This window comes from Hydractinia symbiolongicarpus, chromosome 9 (assembly GCF_029227915.1).
Source record: "Hydractinia symbiolongicarpus strain clone_291-10 chromosome 9, HSymV2.1, whole genome shotgun sequence".
NCBI classification, from domain to species: Eukaryota; Metazoa; Cnidaria; class Hydrozoa; order Anthoathecata; family Hydractiniidae; genus Hydractinia; species Hydractinia symbiolongicarpus.
This window is the reverse complement of record NC_079883.1, coordinates 23,103,824-23,125,872: the sequence shown is the minus strand read 5'-3', so window position 1 is coordinate 23,125,872 and position 22,049 is coordinate 23,103,824. Positions and strand designations below refer to the sequence as shown.

At 33.7% G+C, this 22,049-nt stretch overlaps 3 protein-coding genes across 5 annotated transcripts in view; all 3 read right to left on the bottom strand.

Moving 5' to 3' along the window:
* Positions 1-4,432: 4,432 nt before the first annotated feature.
* Positions 4,433-8,267, bottom strand: LOC130656354 (uncharacterized). The gene is made up of 3 exons (XM_057459191.1): positions 8,092-8,267; positions 5,970-6,812; positions 4,433-5,498 (listed from the first exon to the last, which is right to left on the bottom strand). Exons 1-3 carry the CDS (start codon positions 8,174-8,176, stop codon positions 4,738-4,740), a joined length of 1,689 nt encoding a protein of 562 aa, XP_057315174.1. The 5' UTR covers positions 8,177-8,267; the 3' UTR covers positions 4,433-4,737.
* A 2,361-nt stretch (positions 8,268-10,628) lies between these two features.
* Positions 10,629-17,796, bottom strand: LOC130656346 (mRNA decay activator protein ZFP36L2-B-like). Of its 2 annotated transcripts, none has more exons than XM_057459180.1 (3): positions 17,688-17,796; positions 14,364-14,425; positions 10,629-13,914 (listed from the first exon to the last, which is right to left on the bottom strand). In XM_057459180.1, the coding sequence occupies exons 1-3, from the start codon at positions 17,740-17,742 to the stop codon at positions 12,940-12,942; spliced, it is 1,092 nt and encodes a 363-aa protein (XP_057315163.1). In that variant the 5' UTR covers positions 17,743-17,796; the 3' UTR covers positions 10,629-12,939. The 2 variants fall into 2 exon arrangements, with proteins under 2 accessions (XP_057315163.1, XP_057315164.1); XM_057459181.1 differs by lacking the exon at positions 17,688-17,796 and adding an exon at positions 15,716-15,805.
* Positions 17,797-17,928: 132 nt separating this feature from the next.
* The window catches only part of LOC130656348 (DNA repair protein RAD51 homolog 2-like), a 33,286-nt gene continuing 29,165 nt past the window's right edge, over positions 17,929-22,049 (bottom strand). For both annotated transcript variants that reach the window (XM_057459183.1, XM_057459182.1), the window contains exon 10: positions 17,929-18,316. The gene's annotated coding sequence lies outside the window, so the exon portion shown is untranslated. The remainder of the gene's footprint in view (positions 18,317-22,049) is intronic.

Below are 22,049 nucleotides of genomic sequence, written 5' to 3'. Positions count from 1 at the left end.
GAATACGACCTGCCTGTGTAAGTAAACGTTTGTCTCGCCTACCTGTGTAAGTAAACGTTTCTTTTGTCTCGCCTACCTGTGTAAGTAAACGTCTCTTTTGTCTCGCATACCTGTGTAAGTAACTGTTTATTTTGTCTCACCTACTTGCGTAAGTGAACGTTACTTTTGTTTCGCCTCTAATTTTCTACAGTAGAAAATACAGTTGAATTCATACAAATATCATTTCGCTGAAAAGACCCTATATAATTTTCGCTCTTTCTATTTAGCTCTTTAAGTTTTCTCTTTATTAGAAGTTTAAAACTCTTAAACTTTTAAATTATTCAATGTTTACCAAATACAGGCGTGCAATTAGCCAAAGGTTGAACCACGAAATTTAAGAAACCAAATAAAAAACTTTCAGTACTAAGATTGTCAAAAAAAATTAAGAAACTGCCAGTACTAGAGCCTTTCACTGGTTTCTTTTAAAGAAATATGTATATTTGTTACTGAGTTCTGGGTGACTAAGAAAGCTATTCCCCTTCTGCGTGTCCCTAGATATAGGGTGTCTCTTAAAACCCTGGAAATAGCTAAATTTGATCTAAAATTTACTAAATCCTGAGTCATGCTGTTATACGGATTGCCTCGTATTTCATTAGGTATACATGCTGAAAACTCAGGTGTTTAAACTTATATCATCTTATCCCGTGTGTATGGTTGTGTTAAAAGCAATTTATCAACAGGAACTTGTTGCAAGATAGGAATTATTGAGAAGAAAATAAGAATGACAAAAAATTTAGCTTCTGGAAATTTTGCTGAATTCATTAAATTCTATGCTAAGCAAAACATTTTTTGTGATGCATCAATTTTATTTTTGTGCAAGTAAAAATCAAAAAAGGTTTTAAAAACTTTAAGTAGTAATTTCCTCATATTTTAATGATTTCAGCGTATAACCTATTCATTGAAGTGCATAATAAAAAACTTTGGCATGGTCAAAATAGTATTGCAATAACTGATCTCTCTTCATATAATAACATCTATATTTCTTGTATTGTCTTGTTTCATAGTAACGTGCATTCGCGATCTGCAGGAAGACCAGTCGTCGATCTGCTTATTGAAGAAGGTAACGATGAACTTTGTTTTAAACGTACTAAATATATTTCCTGCTTTATCAAAATGTATGTGTCAACTACCAACAAATTCACTTCTCCCAAATTATTACAGTGAGGTTATAATAATCAATCTTTTAGGCGCAAGGAAAGTTTTATTGCATGCTTTCGATGGCAAGCCTTCCGTTGCAGCGCGTGGAGTGGAAGCTGGGTTTTACTTTTCTATACCACCATGCATTGCGCGCTCTGAACAGGTGAGATTTCTCGCGCAAGCAATCAATGTGTTTGTCGTAAATGAAGGTAAATTTTACGTTAACACGGTATTGTTTCTGTTTGATACTCGTCCGGGTTTTCTAACTTTCTAGATTTTGTCAAGCGGTCAGGCTAAGCATAAATTATTATGTTTTTAAGGATAGCTTGATACAGTAACAGTTGCAAAAATAAAAATTGACTAATCCATTCTGGGTCTAATGATCTCAATCGTATAACGCGCTAAAAAAGTCAAATCATGAAGCAGGAGAATCGAGGCAGTCACGATGTTAAATATTCTAATTAGCTGTGCCGTACGGAATTTATGTTCGCGAATTTTTTACGGGTTTTTGTTAGCCTCACCAACATTATTAGAAAACTACTCGTTAACCTGGGGAAGAATGCACAGATATTCACCATCGGGCTTATTTCTTGCACCGTTATTTCGTGCCTCTGTAAGTGTCATGAAATTACACTGCTAAAGTCATGATCCCTGAAATCAACTCATAGGCACTGAGATAGCATAAACTGCACATTTTTCTTTTTATTATAGCCTATTTTATCAGAAAATTTGGGCTGACATTTTTCCAAAGTTGAAGAACACGTTAAGAACATACTGAGTTGAAATCAAATTTTTAAGCTTATAAAAATTTACGAAAAAAATCGATGTAGTCTTACGCTGCTTCCTCGTAAAATGCATATAACAATAATTAGCGCATTTTTATCGCCTAATTTGGATAAAAAATGAAGCTTTGCGAATAGCAAGTAAAACGCTAAATTTGACATTTTTTACGCTTTTAAAAATTGTTTAGTGAAGAACATATTAAGAATAATTTTAGCAAAAATAAGCATATCCATCTTCAGCCAAAATTTTGACGTTTTTATAAATAATGTAAATGGTTATTTATCACACAAGATTCTCGAAATAAATTCCAAATTCATATTTAGTCAACATACGAACAATTTCTTTTTATAATTCGATTTGTTAATTTTAGTTGAAGGATGGAAATAAAATAGTGAACCACCAAAAAAATTCACTTACAAAAACTTTATTGTTCTTCCCATCAGAAAGCTTCTTCTTGTTAATTTCTTTGAAAAGGCGCGAATAATTAAAGGCGCGAATAACGAAATGGACAACTAACTTTGACCGTGCATTTATTTATAACAAAGGAACTGCATCGAGCGAATAATAAAAGTTAATTAACCATAAACTTTGTGTAAAAAATTAGCTTTTGTAAAACCACGCAAAAAGACCAAATAAATTGTATATCGCATTTCGTTTTAACGCGACTTTTTTCTCTCGCGCACAAACAAACAGAATAAGGCTATTATTACAGAGACTCGCGAAATTCTTGAAATTTATTTTCGCAAACTTTTAGGACTCTGCGAAAATTAATTCCCTTAGAGTCTTTTCACAGGATCATTTCACAGTCACGATTTTAGCTACATCAATTACTTTAACTGTAGATGATCATGTTATAAGCCATTGTTATGTAACTCTTTTATAATTTTAGAAGCAGCGGTTGGCTAGTAAGATACCTTTGTCGAATCTGCTACTGGAAACTGACGCTCCGGCGCTCGGTCCTGAGAAGCAGGTACAGGGTTTTTTTCTGCAGTTTATATAAGTTATTACCCTTTAACGGAAGTTTTAAGACATCTTGTGCGAATCTACAGATTTTTTATGCATTTTTTAGGCATATGCTAAGCATTATATGAAGCCTAAGGAAATATTGTGAAGTTTTTCTTTTTATTCTTTATGTCTGAATTAACCAATATGTAGTGAGATTTAAAGTGTAATTACTGATGTTCAAAATTCAAATGCAATTTTATTTATATCTTGAGCCAGTTCATGTGTTTTTTCAAAAGCGTTTTCCAATAATTCTTTTTGCCATTAAGCATATTCCGAGCTTGAAAAAGTAGTTTTTATAACCATTCTTAAGCCTCATTTTGGAATTTTAATTGCTTATAAATAAAACATGTATTCTATTACCCAACTTTCTTTCTCTGAGTCAAACATGGTATAACATGGTAGCTACGAGTGGTGGAGGGTGATTTCCCGTAAATTTTACCGACGTGTGAATTGCCGAGGATTCCACTTATGACTAGTATATCTAAAATCCTGTTAACCTGTTTTTTTTACGAAGATAATTTTATGTTTGCACAGGAAAGAAACGTTCCTGCTAATATTATGATATCCTGTAGAGAGATCGCGCGAATAAAACAAATTAGTGAAGAAGAAGTGATGAAAGAAACGTCCAAGAATGCAAGATCTTTGTTTACGAGGTTGAAGTAATGAAATTGTAAAAAAGCTTGGTTAGAAGGTATAATGTTCGCGATGCTCTGCTAAAACGTCGATAAAAAGTAATAGTCGGTAAAAATATTAGTCACCTGCACAAAATTTTGCCACTTTTTGAAAACTAATTTGTGGTAAAATTTGTTGAGTTTGAAAAAAATAAAATTTGTACAAAGTAATTTAACAAATCCCGCTCATTCTAACTAAAAATGTGAACTAAAAATTTTCGACAATCGACATCGACAAGTTAGCCGGCAAAAAAAATGAAGCCAGTAAAAATGGTTGAGCGGTACAAATTGTTAGTCAGTAAAATTGGTCACTTTTTTACAGAAAAGAATCGTGACTTTGCAGAAATCAAACTAAAAAATCCCACCCACTATTGTTGAATTAATTTTCGCGAATATCGCTAGTGTTTTAAAATTCGCGAAAATTGTTTTCTCAGAAAATTGGTCATTTGGATTTACTTTTGTTTAATTTAAGGGAAGAATGTGTTTGTGAAATAAACTTTACTGATCAACTTTAACGCAAAAAACTTTTGCATTTTGCGGGAAAAACCTTGTATAAAATTAGAAGTTTTTGCGGGAGAAAACTTTTGCCGTTCTACCAAATTCTTCCTCTAGTTTCGACGAATTTTGTGTTAAAGAAGCGAAACTATCCGAGAATATTTGTAATTGAAAGACTTTTTCACGACTAAATTTACTTTCTGCGAAAATAAACTTTTGGAATTTTTTTAAAAAACCGAAAAAAGCCTCAAGTTTCTTCAGCAAACACTTTCTTCTCGTAAAGTTGATTGAAGAAAAATAAATAAATTTAATATACACTTTCTTTCAGTCTTATCATTTACATTGACGAGGTTATTTTACAGAACAAATTCGAACACAGAGGTTGCAAGGTAACACGAAAATGAATATCATTAGCACGTGGTTGGGAATTCTTGGTACCAGTCCTCTTGTACCTTTCAGCTGAAAAAACACGCTTCTTTCCTGCATGCTCGTGTAAAAAACTGTTTCTAAGAAATAGATATATTTTAAATAACATCTACAAAGCCAATTGTTTTAATTTTACTCGTGAAAACGTTTATTTAGTATGAAAGTTAACTTTGATGATATTTTAGTGTGAGATACCAACTTTGGGTGAATATGCTTCTGGTAGTGTAGGTACGCCTTTTAACTTTGTGCCGTATGGGTTCGGATTATTTGGGCTCGGGTTTGGATTTATCGTGTCTGGTCGTTTGTCCGGTTTGCTTTTTTTGTTGTGTTCAGGTTCTTCATCATCACTATCTTCAGGTTCGTCTTGTTTTAATTCTTTTACGTGCAGGGTTCCTTCTTGTTCCCGTTCCTTCTTTACCTCCATTTCTTTATGTGGAGCTGCTCGCGGTGAGATCACCAACTGAGCACCGCCAACTGTCTCCCTCTCTGTTTCAGCATCTGGCACTACACTTACAACATTCAAAGAATCCTGTGGTGGGATCGGTTGATCACTTTTTGTTTCTGCAGTTGGATCGTGCTCAAATGTAAGGCAAGGGATTTTTAATGTGTTAAAGTATAAATGACCGACAGCGTCCGCAGTGTACGAGTTAGCGTTTTTAAGACAGTTTCTAAATTTCGCATCACATGCACATGCCATGACGTCATATTCGATATCATTCGAATAACCGAATTTCGCTGTTTTGGCTGGCACTATACGTGGACATTCGTTGTGCTCGGCACAGCATAAATCGGTTGCGTGAAGGGCCGCCGAGTTTTCAAGTCGCGTTTTGAGTTCTCTTTTTGCTAGGTTATCCTCATGCTCTCCCTCCAGTCCGTGGAAGATGTGGATCTCATCTCTGGCGTGAATATTTGTGCTCTTTTTAGAACCGCACACTCGATTGCCTAAACGAGATTGAATCACACATTAGGCGTGACGTGTGTTCCAATTGATAAAAGTGCATGAGGATAATCTAGCCTAAAGATGAAAAAGTGAAAGAATGTTTATTGTTATTTTGTATTTGAAAATTTTGTGCGTGTCAAGTCAAGCAATGCGGTGATGTCAATGTATAGCTGATGTCGTGTTAAGAATTCACGAAATATTTTTGGCGGCAATAGCAATTGCGATATATTTTTTATGATTCATGTGGATATTTCACGGGTTAATGACTATCTTGTAAAGTTAATTTTAGTATGTTGAAGAAAATTTTTGAACGTTTGAACTTTACTGCATTGCATGGAAATCTACATCCTGTACATTTTGCTACTTAGAAAAATGTCCACTTGTTTTTATTTGATCCACTAAATTCTTGCTACCATTATACGTACAATATTTTACAGTCATTAAATAAATTATTTCCGCGGATTAACTCCTACCTATCATAATAGTTCTTCGTTCAGCTTGTCCTTCGATCGTGTACTTCTTCATAGCAACCATCTTTTTCGCCTTCATCACGCTGTGTTTGTGATGTTTAACAAAAGCCTTTGTAACTTTGCCGTTCTTTACCTTGTGTGTTTTCGTTTTCTTGTCGTAATTACCAGCAAATTGTGATGTTCCGTCATCGTAGTTGACGAAACCTTGATTGTAATCGGTAGGATTATCTTCAGTACCCATACCGCCACCAATGCCATTGGAGAATTCTTGACCAAGCCAGGTGGAAGGAAAGCCACCTCCAAATGATTGTCCGCCTCCAAATGGTTGTCCGCCCATCATTTGGGATCCCTCAGGTGAATTATCGTACTGGTATTGATACCCATTCCCTTGTACATTACCATTATTATTCGTATATTCAAAGCCTTTCCCGTTCCCGCCATAATATTGATCGTGGTAGCTGTATTCATTATCCGGATGGCTACCGTCATATTCTTCGTCTGACCATTCTTCGCCCCCGTCTTCACCTTGTTTACCTTCGCCATTATCGTCGCTTTGGTGTTTGCTGTCGTCACCAGATGCTCCATCATTTGCTTCACTGCTGCCGCTGGCTTTTGGTTTTTTGACAGCCGTTGCAGCTGCTTTGACTGGAAGTTTGACAGCTGTCGCGTTTGTTTTTTCTGTCGCGTTCTTTTCAGCAGTTGCTTTCGATAGCGTTGCATTCACTCTGGTTGACAGATTCTTCATGCTCTCAGACACGTTGAGTTTACCATGTTGTAAAGCAAAGTTGTATAACTTCAGAAAACCTTTCAGCTTTTCCTCTTTGACTTCAGGTTCTTTAGTTTTTTCTGGAAAAAATAAGACAGAGCATTGTAAAGCGTAGAAGAAATATACTGTAGGTTCGTGATATTCCACGCAAGTGGTGACAATCCTTAAGCTAGGCGCAAACCTTTCACATGCTCGATAAAGTGTTGATTGTTGGATAAATGTTGGATGAACTTATTCATCGTTTGCGCATGTCATTCAACAAGCTAATCTTTGAATAAATGTCTATTCACTCTTCATATGGCGACTGACATGATGTTACATGCTACGAATATCGCTCTCAGAGCTAATTGATGACGAAAAGCCTAACAAAGGCAAAACACGTGATTGAATTAAGAGGAGGCATAAACTATGTGCATACCAAAACGAAGATGCGATTCAAAGGCTTTGCTTTTGCTTTTGAACTCTACCTGCTCGTTTTCGCTGATTCGATGAAAAGTTTGATCGCGATCAAACTTCATGCAACACGATTTTTTCTCATCTAACACATTTCTACAAAGGGTCACGGTAATATCCAAGCAAAAATCGAGAAAAAACTGTCCAACAGTTAGACCGCCTTTTCGTTAGACCGCCCCACAGTTAGACCGTCCCACAGTTGGACCGTCCCACGGTTAGACCACCATAATTCCTAGGCTGTCATGAATAGTGCATGTTTTAGAAAAAGGACGAGTTGGACTACACAAAGATGTCCAATATGGATCCAAGATTTCTTCTTCTAATCGGAGCCTAAGTGTCGGTAAGCTAATCTTTTGAAAAAAAAGCGTCGTTCCAACAACCGGTGAGATACAAATAGCAAAAAAATCATACTTTTTAATTCATATTCTATCAAAAATTTTAAAATAACAAGTTTTGGATATTTCCAAACCTATTGAGCCACATGTGATGTTGTACTGGTAAAAAGTAATTTCCATAAGGCGACGCAGCAATCACCTCAGAATTTTTTTTATAAGAAAGCTGTTTATAAGAAACCGAATACGTAGAGCTTTAAATTTTTAAGATATTTTTACCCGGCCCTTAACAAGCTCCACATGTAATATTTAATGAATTACCCTTTTCTTTAATATAAAAGTAAAAATAGAGATTTTTTATTAAATCTCGACATTTGTAAAGAGATTGTAATCGAAGATTAAACAGTAATTTTGTTCCAATTAAAAAACATGCATCAGCCGACAGTTCGTCGAACAGAATTGACTGATGTTTCCACCTGTTTTAAGGAAAAATACCATTCTTAGATGAAACTACCTTGCTTTTACTTAGCAAAAAAGAAGACGTTATTATTCATCAAATAAAACATGCCCTTACCTTTTTCTGTTTTGTTCGAAGCACCAGCGTAACATATTTGAATAGTAAGTGAAGCCACAACGATACAACATATTACTCTATACATTCTCGCTAATCTGATATAGTTTTAATTTTTCTTAATTTTTTCTTTCGTGAAAGTTTACTGTATATATTGAGCCATCATTCTGAGCATGCGTCAAGTAAATTTTAGATAGGTAATTATTTTAGTCCTGCAGAGAGAAGACACGGTTGAACGATTTTTTTTCAAGAAAGTGAAAGCACAGTAATGTTTTCAGTAGTGAAGCTGTGCACAAGCGCTACGTTTTTCGCAGTGGGAAGAAAATAGAAGCTACTTGTTGAACGTAAGAACAAACTTTTTGTTTGGTTGTTCTCGCACGATTAAACAAATCAATCTACGATCTAGATTCGACATATATATGCTGATGTCAGCATTAGCTATTTAAAAAAGTAAGCTATAATATGGGCCGTATCCAAAACAATTTGCTGACTTAGCTAAATTTTGACTTTGTTTTCATTCCGCACGTTTAAACAGTTCAGACAATTTACCAAATATACGTGGTCACAAATTTAATTTTACAGTATTACAAAGATGTATATCATTTATCATGAATACCGCGTTTTGATTCTTACTGATGAAATGCGTGTTCAGGTGCCTAGCAACGTCAATAGTAATGTCAAATTAAACCAAACCAGGAGTAATCACATTGCGAACACTACGACTTATTCTAAAAAGTGAACTTGTACGAGTTTCCTGTCTGTAGAAACTCAGGTACAGAGAGGTGTAAAATAGCCTGGAGGAGGCGACTTAAAACCAGTCATACTCGCGCCCGAACGCTGGTCCAGGAAGTTATAGATAACGCTGATTCAGCTTTTATTTTTTTTAAAAAATTTGTTATACGCGGTTTATATTTACGATGACGCCTATATTTTGTATGTAGTTCATCCGCCACATGTATAATATTGTTACGTGTTGGTTACGTGAACACGGTCAGTCGCAGTACGTCCGCTTTCAATTTATATTTGTTGCGTACAAAACTTAATCCATTCTATATTTTCTGACAGAGTTCGTATAATTGAAGCATCAAAAATTCGACCAATATTAAACATTCAAAATGACAACCTCGTTCCCAGCGCATTTTTTTCTTTTTGATTAATAACGAGAGCCAAAAGACTCGGGGAACGAGGTTGTCAAAATGAAAGTTTGGTATGACTCGATTATACTAATTTATTTTGCATTCATGTTTTGTCCATATTGGTCAGATATTTTTTTCGAGATAGATGTTTTGGTTTCAGTGCTTTGAAATTTTGAAGTGCTCTAGTTCTGGTCGGAAGCAGAGAAATTTTTCTTTATTTTTTTTATCATTGCAAGCTCCTGTTATTGACTTGACCACTTCTTAAACTTCGATGATCACTCAAGAAAGAATTTTTTACTGTGCTTCCAAAAGAGACAAAAAAAATTCTTAGAAACCTACAACAGTGCGAGATATATTATCAGGATTCCGCTTTAAACAAATGCCAAAATCATCAACTTTAATATTGATCCTAAACCAATTAACAGATTGAAAGTACTTTAGGCAATGCACAAGCGTCATTATACTTTGGCATTATTGCCAAGAAAAATAAAAACATGAAACAGCGAGGCATGAACATGAATGTGCTTGCTGTACAGATTGTTGATAAAACGATTAACTTTCTGAATCGATTTATATTGTCATGCTTCGTTGTCTAATTTTAAACTCATGAATTTGACCAGAATGATTTACAACACCAGTTGCCTGGCAGCAAGATTATGAAACATATTAACAAATATAATTGACGCAGAGAATTAAACGTACCTTGCAGGGCAGTCATGTTTCGTGTGTATTTTACGTGACTTTGAAACTTCAGTTCGTTTTTAGTTGTTGGGATTTTGTTTCCAAAATATTTAAGAATATAAGGTTAGAAATGAATGAAAAAAACGGAGTCTTAAATTTACTTTCTCTTTCGTCTTGAAAAATAAACAAAAACATTAAAAGATGCTCTATAAATGGACATAACTTGGGATATAATGCAAGATGTCAAAATCAATGACCTTTATCTCTCCCGTTCGTAAAAGTAAGGACATTGCTTTTTCACTAAAATTGCTAACAAATTTGACATTTTGTTACTAATAAAAGCAATAAATTGGATACCTAAGCATCGGAAGTTTTGTCAATCGCGAAATTTACATTACCACATGGACTTTGAACAAAATTTACCTTCACGGCGTCGGATTATTTGCAGCAACAGCACGTGTCAGAGTCGCAGATTTCCCGCACATTGAGCACAATTGAAAGCCTGCCACATTTCAAAAGGTCGTCGGGCTTCTATTTGAAATCATACTCAACTATATCGCCTGAGACAGGTGAAATGTGCTGCAAAATATTAAAACTGGTTGCAATTTCCGGAGGTGTAAATAACAACTTGGGTATTGACCAACCCCTCGGTGACCACGCCTTTGCGCGCATATAATTAGTTGACTAACAAAGGATGAAAACAAGACGAAGTAAAAACAAAAGTTTGTAAATATGAATTGAAAAATATTTGATCAGACATATATAAATTACAACCTGCGTAGATAGAGGACCCTCGACCCTCTTTCTACAAAATACAATAAAATTTCTTTTAATATAAGCTTACTTATAAAAAGACAAGCCAGCTAGAAACCAACATAAATTAACGACATAATTTATTCTTTTGCAATATTATACACGCGGCGGATGAACTACATACAAAAAATGGGCGTCATCGTAAATATAAACCACTAATAAGAAAATTTAACCAAAGATAAAAGCTGAATCAGCATTATCTATAATTTCGACACAGGCAGTAAAATTCCATAAAAAATGCGAACATAAATAAATTTTTAAATACTCTCTCTTCGTAAAACATTTTTGTGACTGCATTGGGAACGTTAGGTTGTGGGTAAGGACAAGGATGTGGATGAATCGAGGGAAAAAATTGACTAAAAGGTTTTAAAGAAATTTCTGTATAGCGCTTTCAAAAAAAAACTTGTTCGTTCCAGGGAAGTTCACCATTACGACTATTCAGACTCTGTGTAGGAGAGTGTTTAGATTGTGGAAAAATAAAACATTTGAAATCTGTAATCAAACACCTTTCAAACAGTCAACACAAAGAAAATCGAAGCCAGAATTTTTTTGTTTACGTCGAGCACACAAAAATGTATGATTCAAGATATTTTTACATCTTTTCTTGTTTACACATCTTGACCATGTGACAAAAAAGCTGAGTAATGAAAAACACTGAAAACTCTCCATCGCAGATCTTCAATTATTACTTTCACTATAGCACAATTTTTTTAATCCTTTTGAATGAAAGAAAGTTGAACTCACAGAAAACGTTAAAAAATCTATTTAGAAATAAATTATATCAAACATTAAAAGAAAAGAAACAGATCCTCTAATAAAATAATATTCTCCCGTATGTTGTAATTGCATGCGAAGAAATTTTTACGTGTCCTTTCACCGTTCACATATTTTTTGTGACGAAGTTTTAAAACCTCTTTTTTTGTTCATAAAAAAAATAACAAAAAAAAAAATAATTATTTTACAGAAGTCAATAAATAACCACATTTAAATAATAAAGTTGCTGACATGAAAAATAAAATTTTTCACAACTTTTTTCATCGTAAAAAAATCCAAAACTACTTATATTAAAACATTTGGCAAAAAATAAACATTTCATCCTTTGGCCCTTCTACTCACATATATTTGTGAGAAGGGACAAAGAGACAGACCCATTTCCTTCACGAATAACGGAACGGCTGGGAAAAATTTTGCGAGAGGAGCGAAGGAGTTAAACGATTTTTTTTGTCAGAAATTTTTATTAAAAAAATCCATTAATTGAAGAGATAAGAAACTTCAAAATAACTCGTTCATAACGTTTAATTGGAGACTTTAGTGACGCACGAAAAATTAAAAAGCCATTTAACTCAAATTATATGAAACCTTTATGAGGGAAATTCTATCAGAGATAAATGCTGTATAATTGCCCATTTGTTTAACGAGCAAATTAAATAGCTTTTCACCAGACTGAATGGTGCCATCTGAAATTGTTCGCGCACAATGCAACACAAAGAAAAAAGATATTGAGAGAAACCACATAATAGAAACGAATTATTGTAAATAAAAAAAACTATTCATTATTGAAGTTTATCCGGCTATAAATAAAATTTCGGTCGAGTTGTTAATAGGTTCAAGAAACTCTACAGAATCAACTGAAATCTTAATGTGTTGAATGTTTTTAGAACTCCCCACACAACAACAGTGAAAAAGTCTGGAAACATACGACGAAAATAATTTAAATAACATTTTTTCTAAAAAAAACATTAACCTCAAAAGAGAAGGAAAAATTATATGTCAACAAGTACTCCAGAAAAATTGCAGTATACCAAAAAAAATTAATATGTTAAAACAAACAAATTAAAATATAAATATAAATAATAGAAGGAAATAGATTTTGAAAAATTCTAAAATTCTTTTTTACGTACTATATATTTATGGAACTAAAATAATTCATATTTCTACTGCTGATGTTCAACAAAAAAAACTTGTGACACAAAACAACTGCAAAGATTAATATTCTAACTCCACACAAATTTCCAGCTGCTTTTTATTATACTTATGAATTTTATAAAATTCAAGTTCCTCGCTCTCGCACTCTTTTCTCGCCGTCCTATCATCATATAATATTAATAGTTATATAACACTATATATAAAAATTTCTGAGAAATATACACATATATAAATTCGCAGTTTCTACATGCCTTCATAGAAAACAGAACTTTTTCTTTTTACCTGACTCAAACTTTCAATGTTGAAATCCAAAAACAGGCAGACGTCGTCGACTTCCGTCACACGAATCTGTCGGCGACGGTGGGTTGGATGATCCAGACTCGGAAGGTGTCAGAATTCGCTCGTCAAACTTTGTTTGTATGGGTTGAAAAGACATTTCACGAATACTGTCACTAATTAGCTGTGTAGGGCAGGGATCGGAATCACCACGAAGGGAGCTTTGCTTCATCATATTGTAATCCATTGAGCTGCTGGGCGACGGGAACGGGTTCTCCTGAATGGTATTCATGGAATCTAAAGCAATGTTTTGTCCGCATATTCCTAGGGGGGTGTTTGGCGCATGAGAAGTTTCATCAAACAAAAAAACTTCACCGCCATATCCAGGCGATATTGGTGGCGTCAGGTTACTGAATGGTGATGGCGCAATATCGGCCGACTCTACACTTGACACGGAGATCGTATGGGGTGAAGTTGTCGAAGGGGGTCTTTTCTCTTCGTCATTATGGATGAAATGACAACGTGGACCATACGGACAAAACCCAATGGTGTGATACGTACGACAAAATTCAGTTTTATATTTAGGATGCCTATTTAAACCTCTGAGCTCGTGAAAGCCATGTGCAAATTGACATTTATCACCGTATTTACAAGTGCCGTTCTCTTCAAAAGGTCGACATAGTTCAGTTTTGTATCGGCTGGAATTTGTAGCAGATCGTTTTCTGTGTTGAGCTTCTAATTCTTCTTGGAAGCTGGCGCTCTGAGCTCTCTCGCGAATGCTTAACGGAGAAGCTGTTCCACCGAGAAATTGATCCTTAGGTGACGGCGGCATCGGATAAAAACTGGAAGAAGTCGGCGATAACGTCGGTTTAGTGAGAGGTGAAGCAGTCAAAGTCGATGAGTTTGTGGAGTGTCGTCTTGGGATCAATAAGTTATTGGGTTTTCTATCAAGAAGTCGTTGACGTAAATCCAACATTGTTGGACGTTGCTTGCTCTGAAAATATTCACAATAAAGAAAGTTTTATTAAACCGAAAGATCTTTTTAAAACTTTTCGTTAAAAAATAATATTTGGCTATATTTATTTAAACAGATAAAAAATCACAAAACATTTTTTTCTATAGAAAGATTTTTTTTAAAAAGTTAGGACCTCGTGTTAATAAATTAATGCTTCATACATATGTACTCAAATCGCTTAATAAAATTTTATCTTTTTATAAATATTTAAAACGTTTTTTTCTTCTTTCCTATCCTACGAAATCATTGTATACAAAGTCGTTCCACGAAAAAAATATAATGGACACTCTCTTGAGAATATAACAAGCCATATGGCTTCCAGCTAGCTAAATATAAAAACTCGAAAAGAAAAAAACAGGTTAAAATATAAACGTAAACATAAAACTTACAGGATAAAGTAAAAAAAAATGTAAACATGAGAAACTTACTTGTTGTATGACGTCGTTTATATCATAGAATGCTGATACTAATGCCGTGGACATTTTTCTCTCTAATAATAATAAATAAATGAATTTGTAATAAATTATATGTATAAAATAATGCTTCGTTTTGAACACGCTTTTTCTTAAAATTTATTCACACATCGACTTGTTTATTGATCAATGTCGGTGACAGACTGACTGTTGAAAAGCAGAATCGTCACTGCTATATAAACCAACTTGATTTGCTCACTCTTTCGTAAAAGAAAACAATATGAACAAACCAAGAGGCGTGTTTGATTACACTATCTGTCAATCAAAATCTATTGTTTATAACCTTAATTACTATTGTCTTTTTTCAACCACTCAAATAACAGAAAACCTATTAGTAGAGCAAGCAATGCGGTGGAGATTCTTGAAAGTTATTAGCGAACTCGTATTTTCATTTAACCTTCAGCATTAGGGTTTTAGGATTAAGGTGTTTAAGACTTTAGAGACCATTGAGGTGGCGAGAATTTGCTGGTATCTGCATTATGTAAAATATTTTTCGTCATTCATACCGATTTATTGTTTATCTGTTACCTCACCTATTTTATAACTATATATATATATATATATATATATATATTTCTTTTTCCCTATAGCTAGTGAAGTAAATAATAAAGGGAAGAGGGTAAAAAGAAAATTTTTTTTTCATAATGATTCGTAAGTTACAAATAATTGTAGGTAAAACACTCAAACGACACGCGTAATATTTGGGACAGTAAACAAGCTGATCTCTTGCCAAGTTTTGAAGTTTACACTTTAAACCTCTTTTCAAGTTTTGTCGTGCCTCTCTTTTTTTAAACAGCGAGTTGCTAAAAATAGTTAATACTTAAAGTTTCGGCTGTTTTCATTCGACATGTGTCGTAACAGCTTATGACTTTTAGCTACCTCGTAAATCCTGAACGGTGCCATAGAGTCTGATGAATACAATGCACCATTGAGAAATATAAATATATAAACTATGTTTAATCATAATAAAAATTAAAATAATACTTTTAGTTTTTTTAAAACAAGCCACCTAACGGTTATAAACTTCGTATGTTTGATAAAATTTTCATATCGTGTTTAAAATGAAATGTTGTCTATAATTATATGTCATCTTTTTGTCAAGTAACATTTAAAAAAATAACGTTTGGCTGGCACAGAAGTTGAACAATTTGCAATAAGACGCGCTCCATCGGCACGTTTATTTACAATGGCTCCAAAATAAACTTGATGGCAAAGAATAGAAAAAGAAAAAGAATGTGAGGATGAAAATATATAAATATATATTTTTTTGAAAATAAAATAAATGATATCTTTTTATACACACATACCTATTGTTAATACCTTGATTATTGCTATACTCATTTTCTTTTGGTATGTTTGAAAGCAAGACACAAATTAAAATACATGGCGCTTCAGTAGGCAAAACATGTTCTATTTGGAGAAAAATAAGAAAAAATAAGCGCCTTTTATGGAAATTGATAAAGATTCGAACGACGTTTTTAGATCATGGTGATCCATTGGGAATAAAAATGGCGTCAGTATTTTTATTTGTAGCGATATATTTAATAAAAGATCATTCATTTATTCAATGGATTTTATTTTTATTTTCGAAGGTTCGAATTTGCGCGATAAAAATAGAACTGCTCGCAAAGAAACTGTTGTCATCAGACGTCAGAATTCTTCACGTGCATCTCATTCATGCGATTAAGAAACAAATTGTATATTAAAAACTCATTAACTAATCATGAGTGATACAATATGTGCAATTATTTTTTTTGACACAAACATTATAATAACCAAAACATTCATTAACTTTTGTAAGCATAAATTTCCGTTTGGGATTGTTGTTGTGTTCCGTTACATTTCGAAATTTTAAAACATTTAATTTTTTTCTCAGCTATTCCAGTGAATAAGCCGGTAATTTAACGCTTAAATCTAATGTCCATTAACCCACCTAAACTGGATTGGTATTTTACAATTCAGTATTTTGATTGGTTTAAAATTAATTTTGTGCTTTAGCAGTAAGCAAAAAATAAAGTTTAAACCGCTTGACCTTATTACCCGCCGAGCAAATTTAAAATATTCTAGCTGATGGATAGCAGTTCAAAAACGCGCATAAAAGTTGAAGAAAAGTCGACTTTTGATTCTGCGCTAATGCCAATTTTTGAAAGTATCCACTTTCAACTCCTTCTCAAACGCCAAGACGTTAAGTTAAAATATTCTCAATTATGTTGTAAAAAGTTTTTTACAAAATTTTAAGAAAATATATATATCCCGCTTAAAATGATAGTGCTAGTTACAGTACCGCCGTTAACGGCTGATTTGAGGGTTAAATTTTTACAGGCTGGAAAAATATTTTTAAAATCGAGGGAGTAAAGATTATGACAAATTACGTCTAAGATTTTAACGCCTATATATTCACAGTAGTTTCTATGAATTATTACCATAGTGCAAAAATAGCTAGAAGTTGGAAAACTACATCCTCCGGTGGTGTTTTGGCCAGGTGACTTTTCCTAGGTCATTTATACAGCTTTAAAAATAATCAATCGAAACAAGAAAGTCAGAACGATCTGATTAGAGTCATGTCAAAATAAAAGTTACTAGAAGAAAAACTTAATCGTCCAGAAACTTGGCGTTGTCATGACGTACGCGATCAACTTTGTTTACATTTCACACTGCTTGACGTCAACATTGTCAAGGAAACGAAGGATAGAAAAAGTTTTGAGCAGGCATACAAATAAATATTAGTTTGTATTACGTCAGTTAAAGCTATGTAAGCGCGGCTCTACATTAATCTGGTGTCAGCAAACCCACGTACCTTATGTCCCGTTGTTTTTTTAACGCGCGCTGCATGCACGTAACGCTTACTGCGTTTTAGAAGTGACGTAATGATCATTTAAGAATGACTAGCAACGTCGTGATACACATCGTAATTACTGACACATGCTGCGTCATAAATTGACGGACGGCGTCATTCAATAAATGACGTTATTATCGTTAACCATAACATAAACATTATTTGATAAATGACGTTTGTCGGTAGGATATTAAAATCAAATTCCAAAACAGGTTTTAATTACACGAAACGATATCATTTGTACGTCCAAGAACGTTAATTAGATTGAGATGTGTAATGAGTTTATAGCATGCTCATCTTATTGGTTCTTTTACTCGCGCTCTTGTCATTAATTCTGTGAACGCGGCCTGAAAATCGACCGCCGATAAGTATTTCTCTACGCCTCTAAATATTAGGAAAGTTGACTGTTAGGAAAATTTGATAATTAAAGGTGAAATGCTTACCATATTGACGAGCTTCGAAGAAAAGTCTTGGTGTTATAGACACGAGTGGAGCCATGTTGAGGTCTGTCGAATGATCGATCCACAACTCAACCAATTTTTCTCTTGCAATTTATAGGAATTGCGGCGGATAAAGGGAATATGTATAAAGCTGTTTACTTTGACTTATTTTTTCTATAGCTGATGTTGTTCCAAGAATATGTAATTGAATCACGCTGTTAAGTTTAATCGCAACAACAATAAGTCCAGACGATTTGAAATTCCCTTTTTTTTCTGATTGAATTTTATACATATATAAACTTGTTAAATAAAACATGAAACATAGCCTAATAAAAATACACTTCCTAGAAAGTTGGAAGTTATACTTCCCTATTACAACTTAATGTTTTTTTAATTTTTACTTTCTTGGAAATATTTTCTCAGTGTTTTGAATATTATAATAAAGTCTTCAATAGTTTCGTAGTCCATCAAAATTTGGGTCTGTATAATTGGGAAAATTACTTCAATTTCGAATGTAGTGTTCTTTTATCGCTTGTCAGTTCGTTGAACTCTCATTGTTATGTTGCCTGAGATGTCACAAAGGAAGTAACAGGGAAGAAATACAACTTGCCAATAAGAAGAACGAATTATCTCTAAAAAAAATTAAAAAATAATTATATTTTATTCTGATATATCCTAAAAATGACAGGTGTAAATAACGCACGAATGCCAAGTATGAAGATGTCTAGACGTATATTTTGAAAGTCAGATTCATATGAACTGTGCCAAAAGTAATTTTCGCAATTTCCTTTTTCCTATAGTGCGCTTGACCACAGCTTGAGGGAGGACATGACCACAACTATCACAAATGGTATTTTGCAATCAGTAGAATGGAGTCAGATTCAAACATTTGGAAATGTAAACAAACTTTCTTAATCTAAAAGTGAAATGCTAATGGAATCGCGATTAGGGATTACATAACCAATAGTGAAATATGTCAATCATATAGACAATTAGTTTGTTCGAAATTTGAACATTAAAGAGGAGATCGATTTATTAATTAGCGAAAAAATCTAACCGCACAAAGAAAGCCGAATAAAGTGAATAAAAAAGCATTTCCCCTCAGCAACCGCTCTTCACTTAATACATCTAATTACTTCCTATACACTCATCTTTTCAATGAGTTTCTTCGTTAGGGACAGGCTAATGAAAGGTCAAACGGCCCCTGGTAAAATGAAGTCACATTAGAGCTAGTTTCGTAAGTAAGAATCATTATTTTTCTTGTAATTAGCCGTCACAGTGTACAGATTCGCTATAACAGTAATACTCGTATTGTTTGTGCGTGAAGATAATTCGTGTTACGGAAATAGGAAATATAGTACGGTAAATACATTTTTCACTGGCTAACAAATGAACTCCAAATGAATACTAGCCGAATTTTGCGGGTTTAAAATAGCTGCGCACAACTTCATTCCAGGTCACTAGAAGCGACTAATTTACTGATGGAGAACCCTGTGGGTTTTTTCCGCGGGTTGACTAGTCTCCATAATAATAGGAGTATTTTGTGTGTTAATATTGGTCGCCGAATCGCTGCCTTAGGTTAAGGCTGAACGAAATGGCGATATCTGAAGACCAGTATATGTACGACGGGCTAACCAATGAATTTCTATGGATTAACAAGTCACTGATATAATGTTCACATTGAGGAGTGTCGGGCGAGGACTCTTAAACATTCTTAACTTCACAACCTAAAGTGGCAAAAATAATGATTTGTCTTAAACTTCAAGATCAGAAACATTCGCAGAATTTAGCTAATTTCGCGAGAGTTTATATGAGTGAGTTTTGGCACGCATTCCGGATATCCGAGAACGAAATTAGTTAATATTTTTTCACTGATTTTAAGTGCTTCAATAATAAAACAATTTTTTCACACCTCACACCTCGAAAGTTTACTGTCGCGAAGTGCAAAACGTTTATGAGAATTGTTCTTTTACTGTAAAAATAGCTAGACACGAAAGTCTTTTTAAAGAAAAAAATTCAAAATATCTTATGAGTGTTTTCAACGCCGCCTTAAACTACATTTTATTTTATCCTGGCAGGAAAGACTGTACGTTGACCAAAAACAAATAAAGAACACCAGTAGTTCGGTGCAAAAAGTGACAAGGTAACGCAAACAGGATCACGGTAATCTCCAGACCCCTGAACCTTACTTTTTTTATTCCGAAGTCACTGTAAGTCATCAATTTTGTCATAAATTAGACATGTGTCAACAACGTAAGTGGGTGGCACGTACTTAGTGGGTGCAATGACACATTTCACACAGTCAATCTTTTAATTTATCCGCAATGAGGTTTGGAAATGTTTCAAAAGCCACAATCACCCGTATTTTCTTTACAGGAAAACAAGTGATGATAATTGTCACAGATTTAGGACAACTCGAGAACGTTTCACAGATTGAATGTTTTCCTACAAAACAACGAGTTCATCCATATCATCACCTAGCCAATCGAGATCTGTTAACAAGTTGCTTCTAAGAAGGTATGAAAACCGATCTAAAAGCTTTAACGTTTTAAGGAAATAATATCAATTGCGTCTTTTAACATTCCTAATCCCATGGGCATCTTAAAAAAGTTTCCCGCCAAAAACACACCATCGGAATCGTGATTGATACAAATCATTTTACGATCAAATGAATAACCGACGATACACAACACGCAAATCATACTACAGACAAATTTTATGAGAAGTGGCATTGATTATTCAGTTGGTATCTAAGGCTACATTTCCCAATTGACAAAACTGTGGAGTGACGCAATGTCAATAATTAACACATAATTACACTGCAGTAATTAACGCAGAAACATATTTCAAAACAATCCCAAACATTGCAAAATTTGCGATTCCTAATAATAGCGGTGATGTCATTCTTCACATAACTTTTCAACAAATGAAAGCACAGGTAACAAAATGAGAACAAACTAGATTGACTTGATAAAGACAAAGGTGATAAATTTTTTCAAAACAAAAAACAACAGCAGCATCATTGCCAATATGGGAGTTCAAACTTTATTTAAAAATCATTGTGTAATAACTTTTGTTTATCAATATATAACATCAAATAAAAGTCTATATTTTGATGGGAAAGTTGGACAGGCTTTAAATGCGTACAAATGTAAAATAATCTCAAATCTTTTAAGATCAGATTACAAAATTACTTAACTGACAGACGTGTGCTGACAGAAATTATTTTTAATAGTGCAATGAAAAAAAGAAAAGAAAAAATTTCAGAAGTATACTTAGAAAACAAAAAAACATTGACACGAATAAAAAAATGCACTTAACCACATCCTTATTTTTAGACTGAGTGAACAATCGTCCTGTACTTAGTCGGTAACACTTCAAATAGTTGTGGCTTGGACATCTTCGTTAATACTTCTTAATGCGGTTGCAGGCGCTTGTCAATAAAAAATATATATTAAATGATGTTCGTGAAATGTATGAAAGGCGAGAATATATTTTGTAAAAATCTAAAATCTGTAAAAGTTTTTCTTAAATTGCCTTGATGTCATTTTTCACCCAATTTACATAAAAACAACAACAAACCTAAATTCATCCAAAAAACATTTTGCTGACAAATCACCATGGATACATGTACTGACCTCAGCACTTTCATTAAGAAGATAAATTGAGCTATCTAGTCCCAGCTATCTTGAAACACAGCAGAAAAATGATGTAGCCCTTTTAAAAAAAGAGTTTCGGGCGTTTTACAAAGAAAACATTATGTTGTGGAGAAACTGAAACAGGAAACTAGAGATGCAAAAAGAATAAGATATTTATTTGATTCACATCGAATTAACATTGTAATGGGAAAAAATATTAAAAGCTTTTTAATAAAAAAAACAGTCGTCTTATTGATACGAAGCTGTATCTACATAACGGCCACATGACAAATTGCATGGAACGGTTTAACTAGAGGACATTGCTTGGGCAAACAATTAGCTAGCCTAGCTGAGCTTTTCATGCTGTTTTAGGACCAAATGTTTGTTAAACTGAACGTGTCAATGCTTGTTGTTGTCGATGTTTTGTTGTTGATTTTGTCACTGTTGTTGTTGTTGTTGTTTATTATTGTTGTTATTGGTCATCACTTTTCTGCTGTGGTTTAAGATAGCTGAAAATAGATAGTTTAATTTTTATTCTTAATGAAAGTGCTGAAGTCAGCACAAGTTATTGTTGATGTCGTCATTGTTTTGTTGTTGTTATTGTTGTTTTTAATAATGTTGTTATTGGTATTGTTTTTTCTTCACAATTTAAAGTGGAAAACAAGTAAAACAACAAAATTTTCAAATTATTTGTGCATAAACTTCCTGAACTTTTATGAGTTGAGGT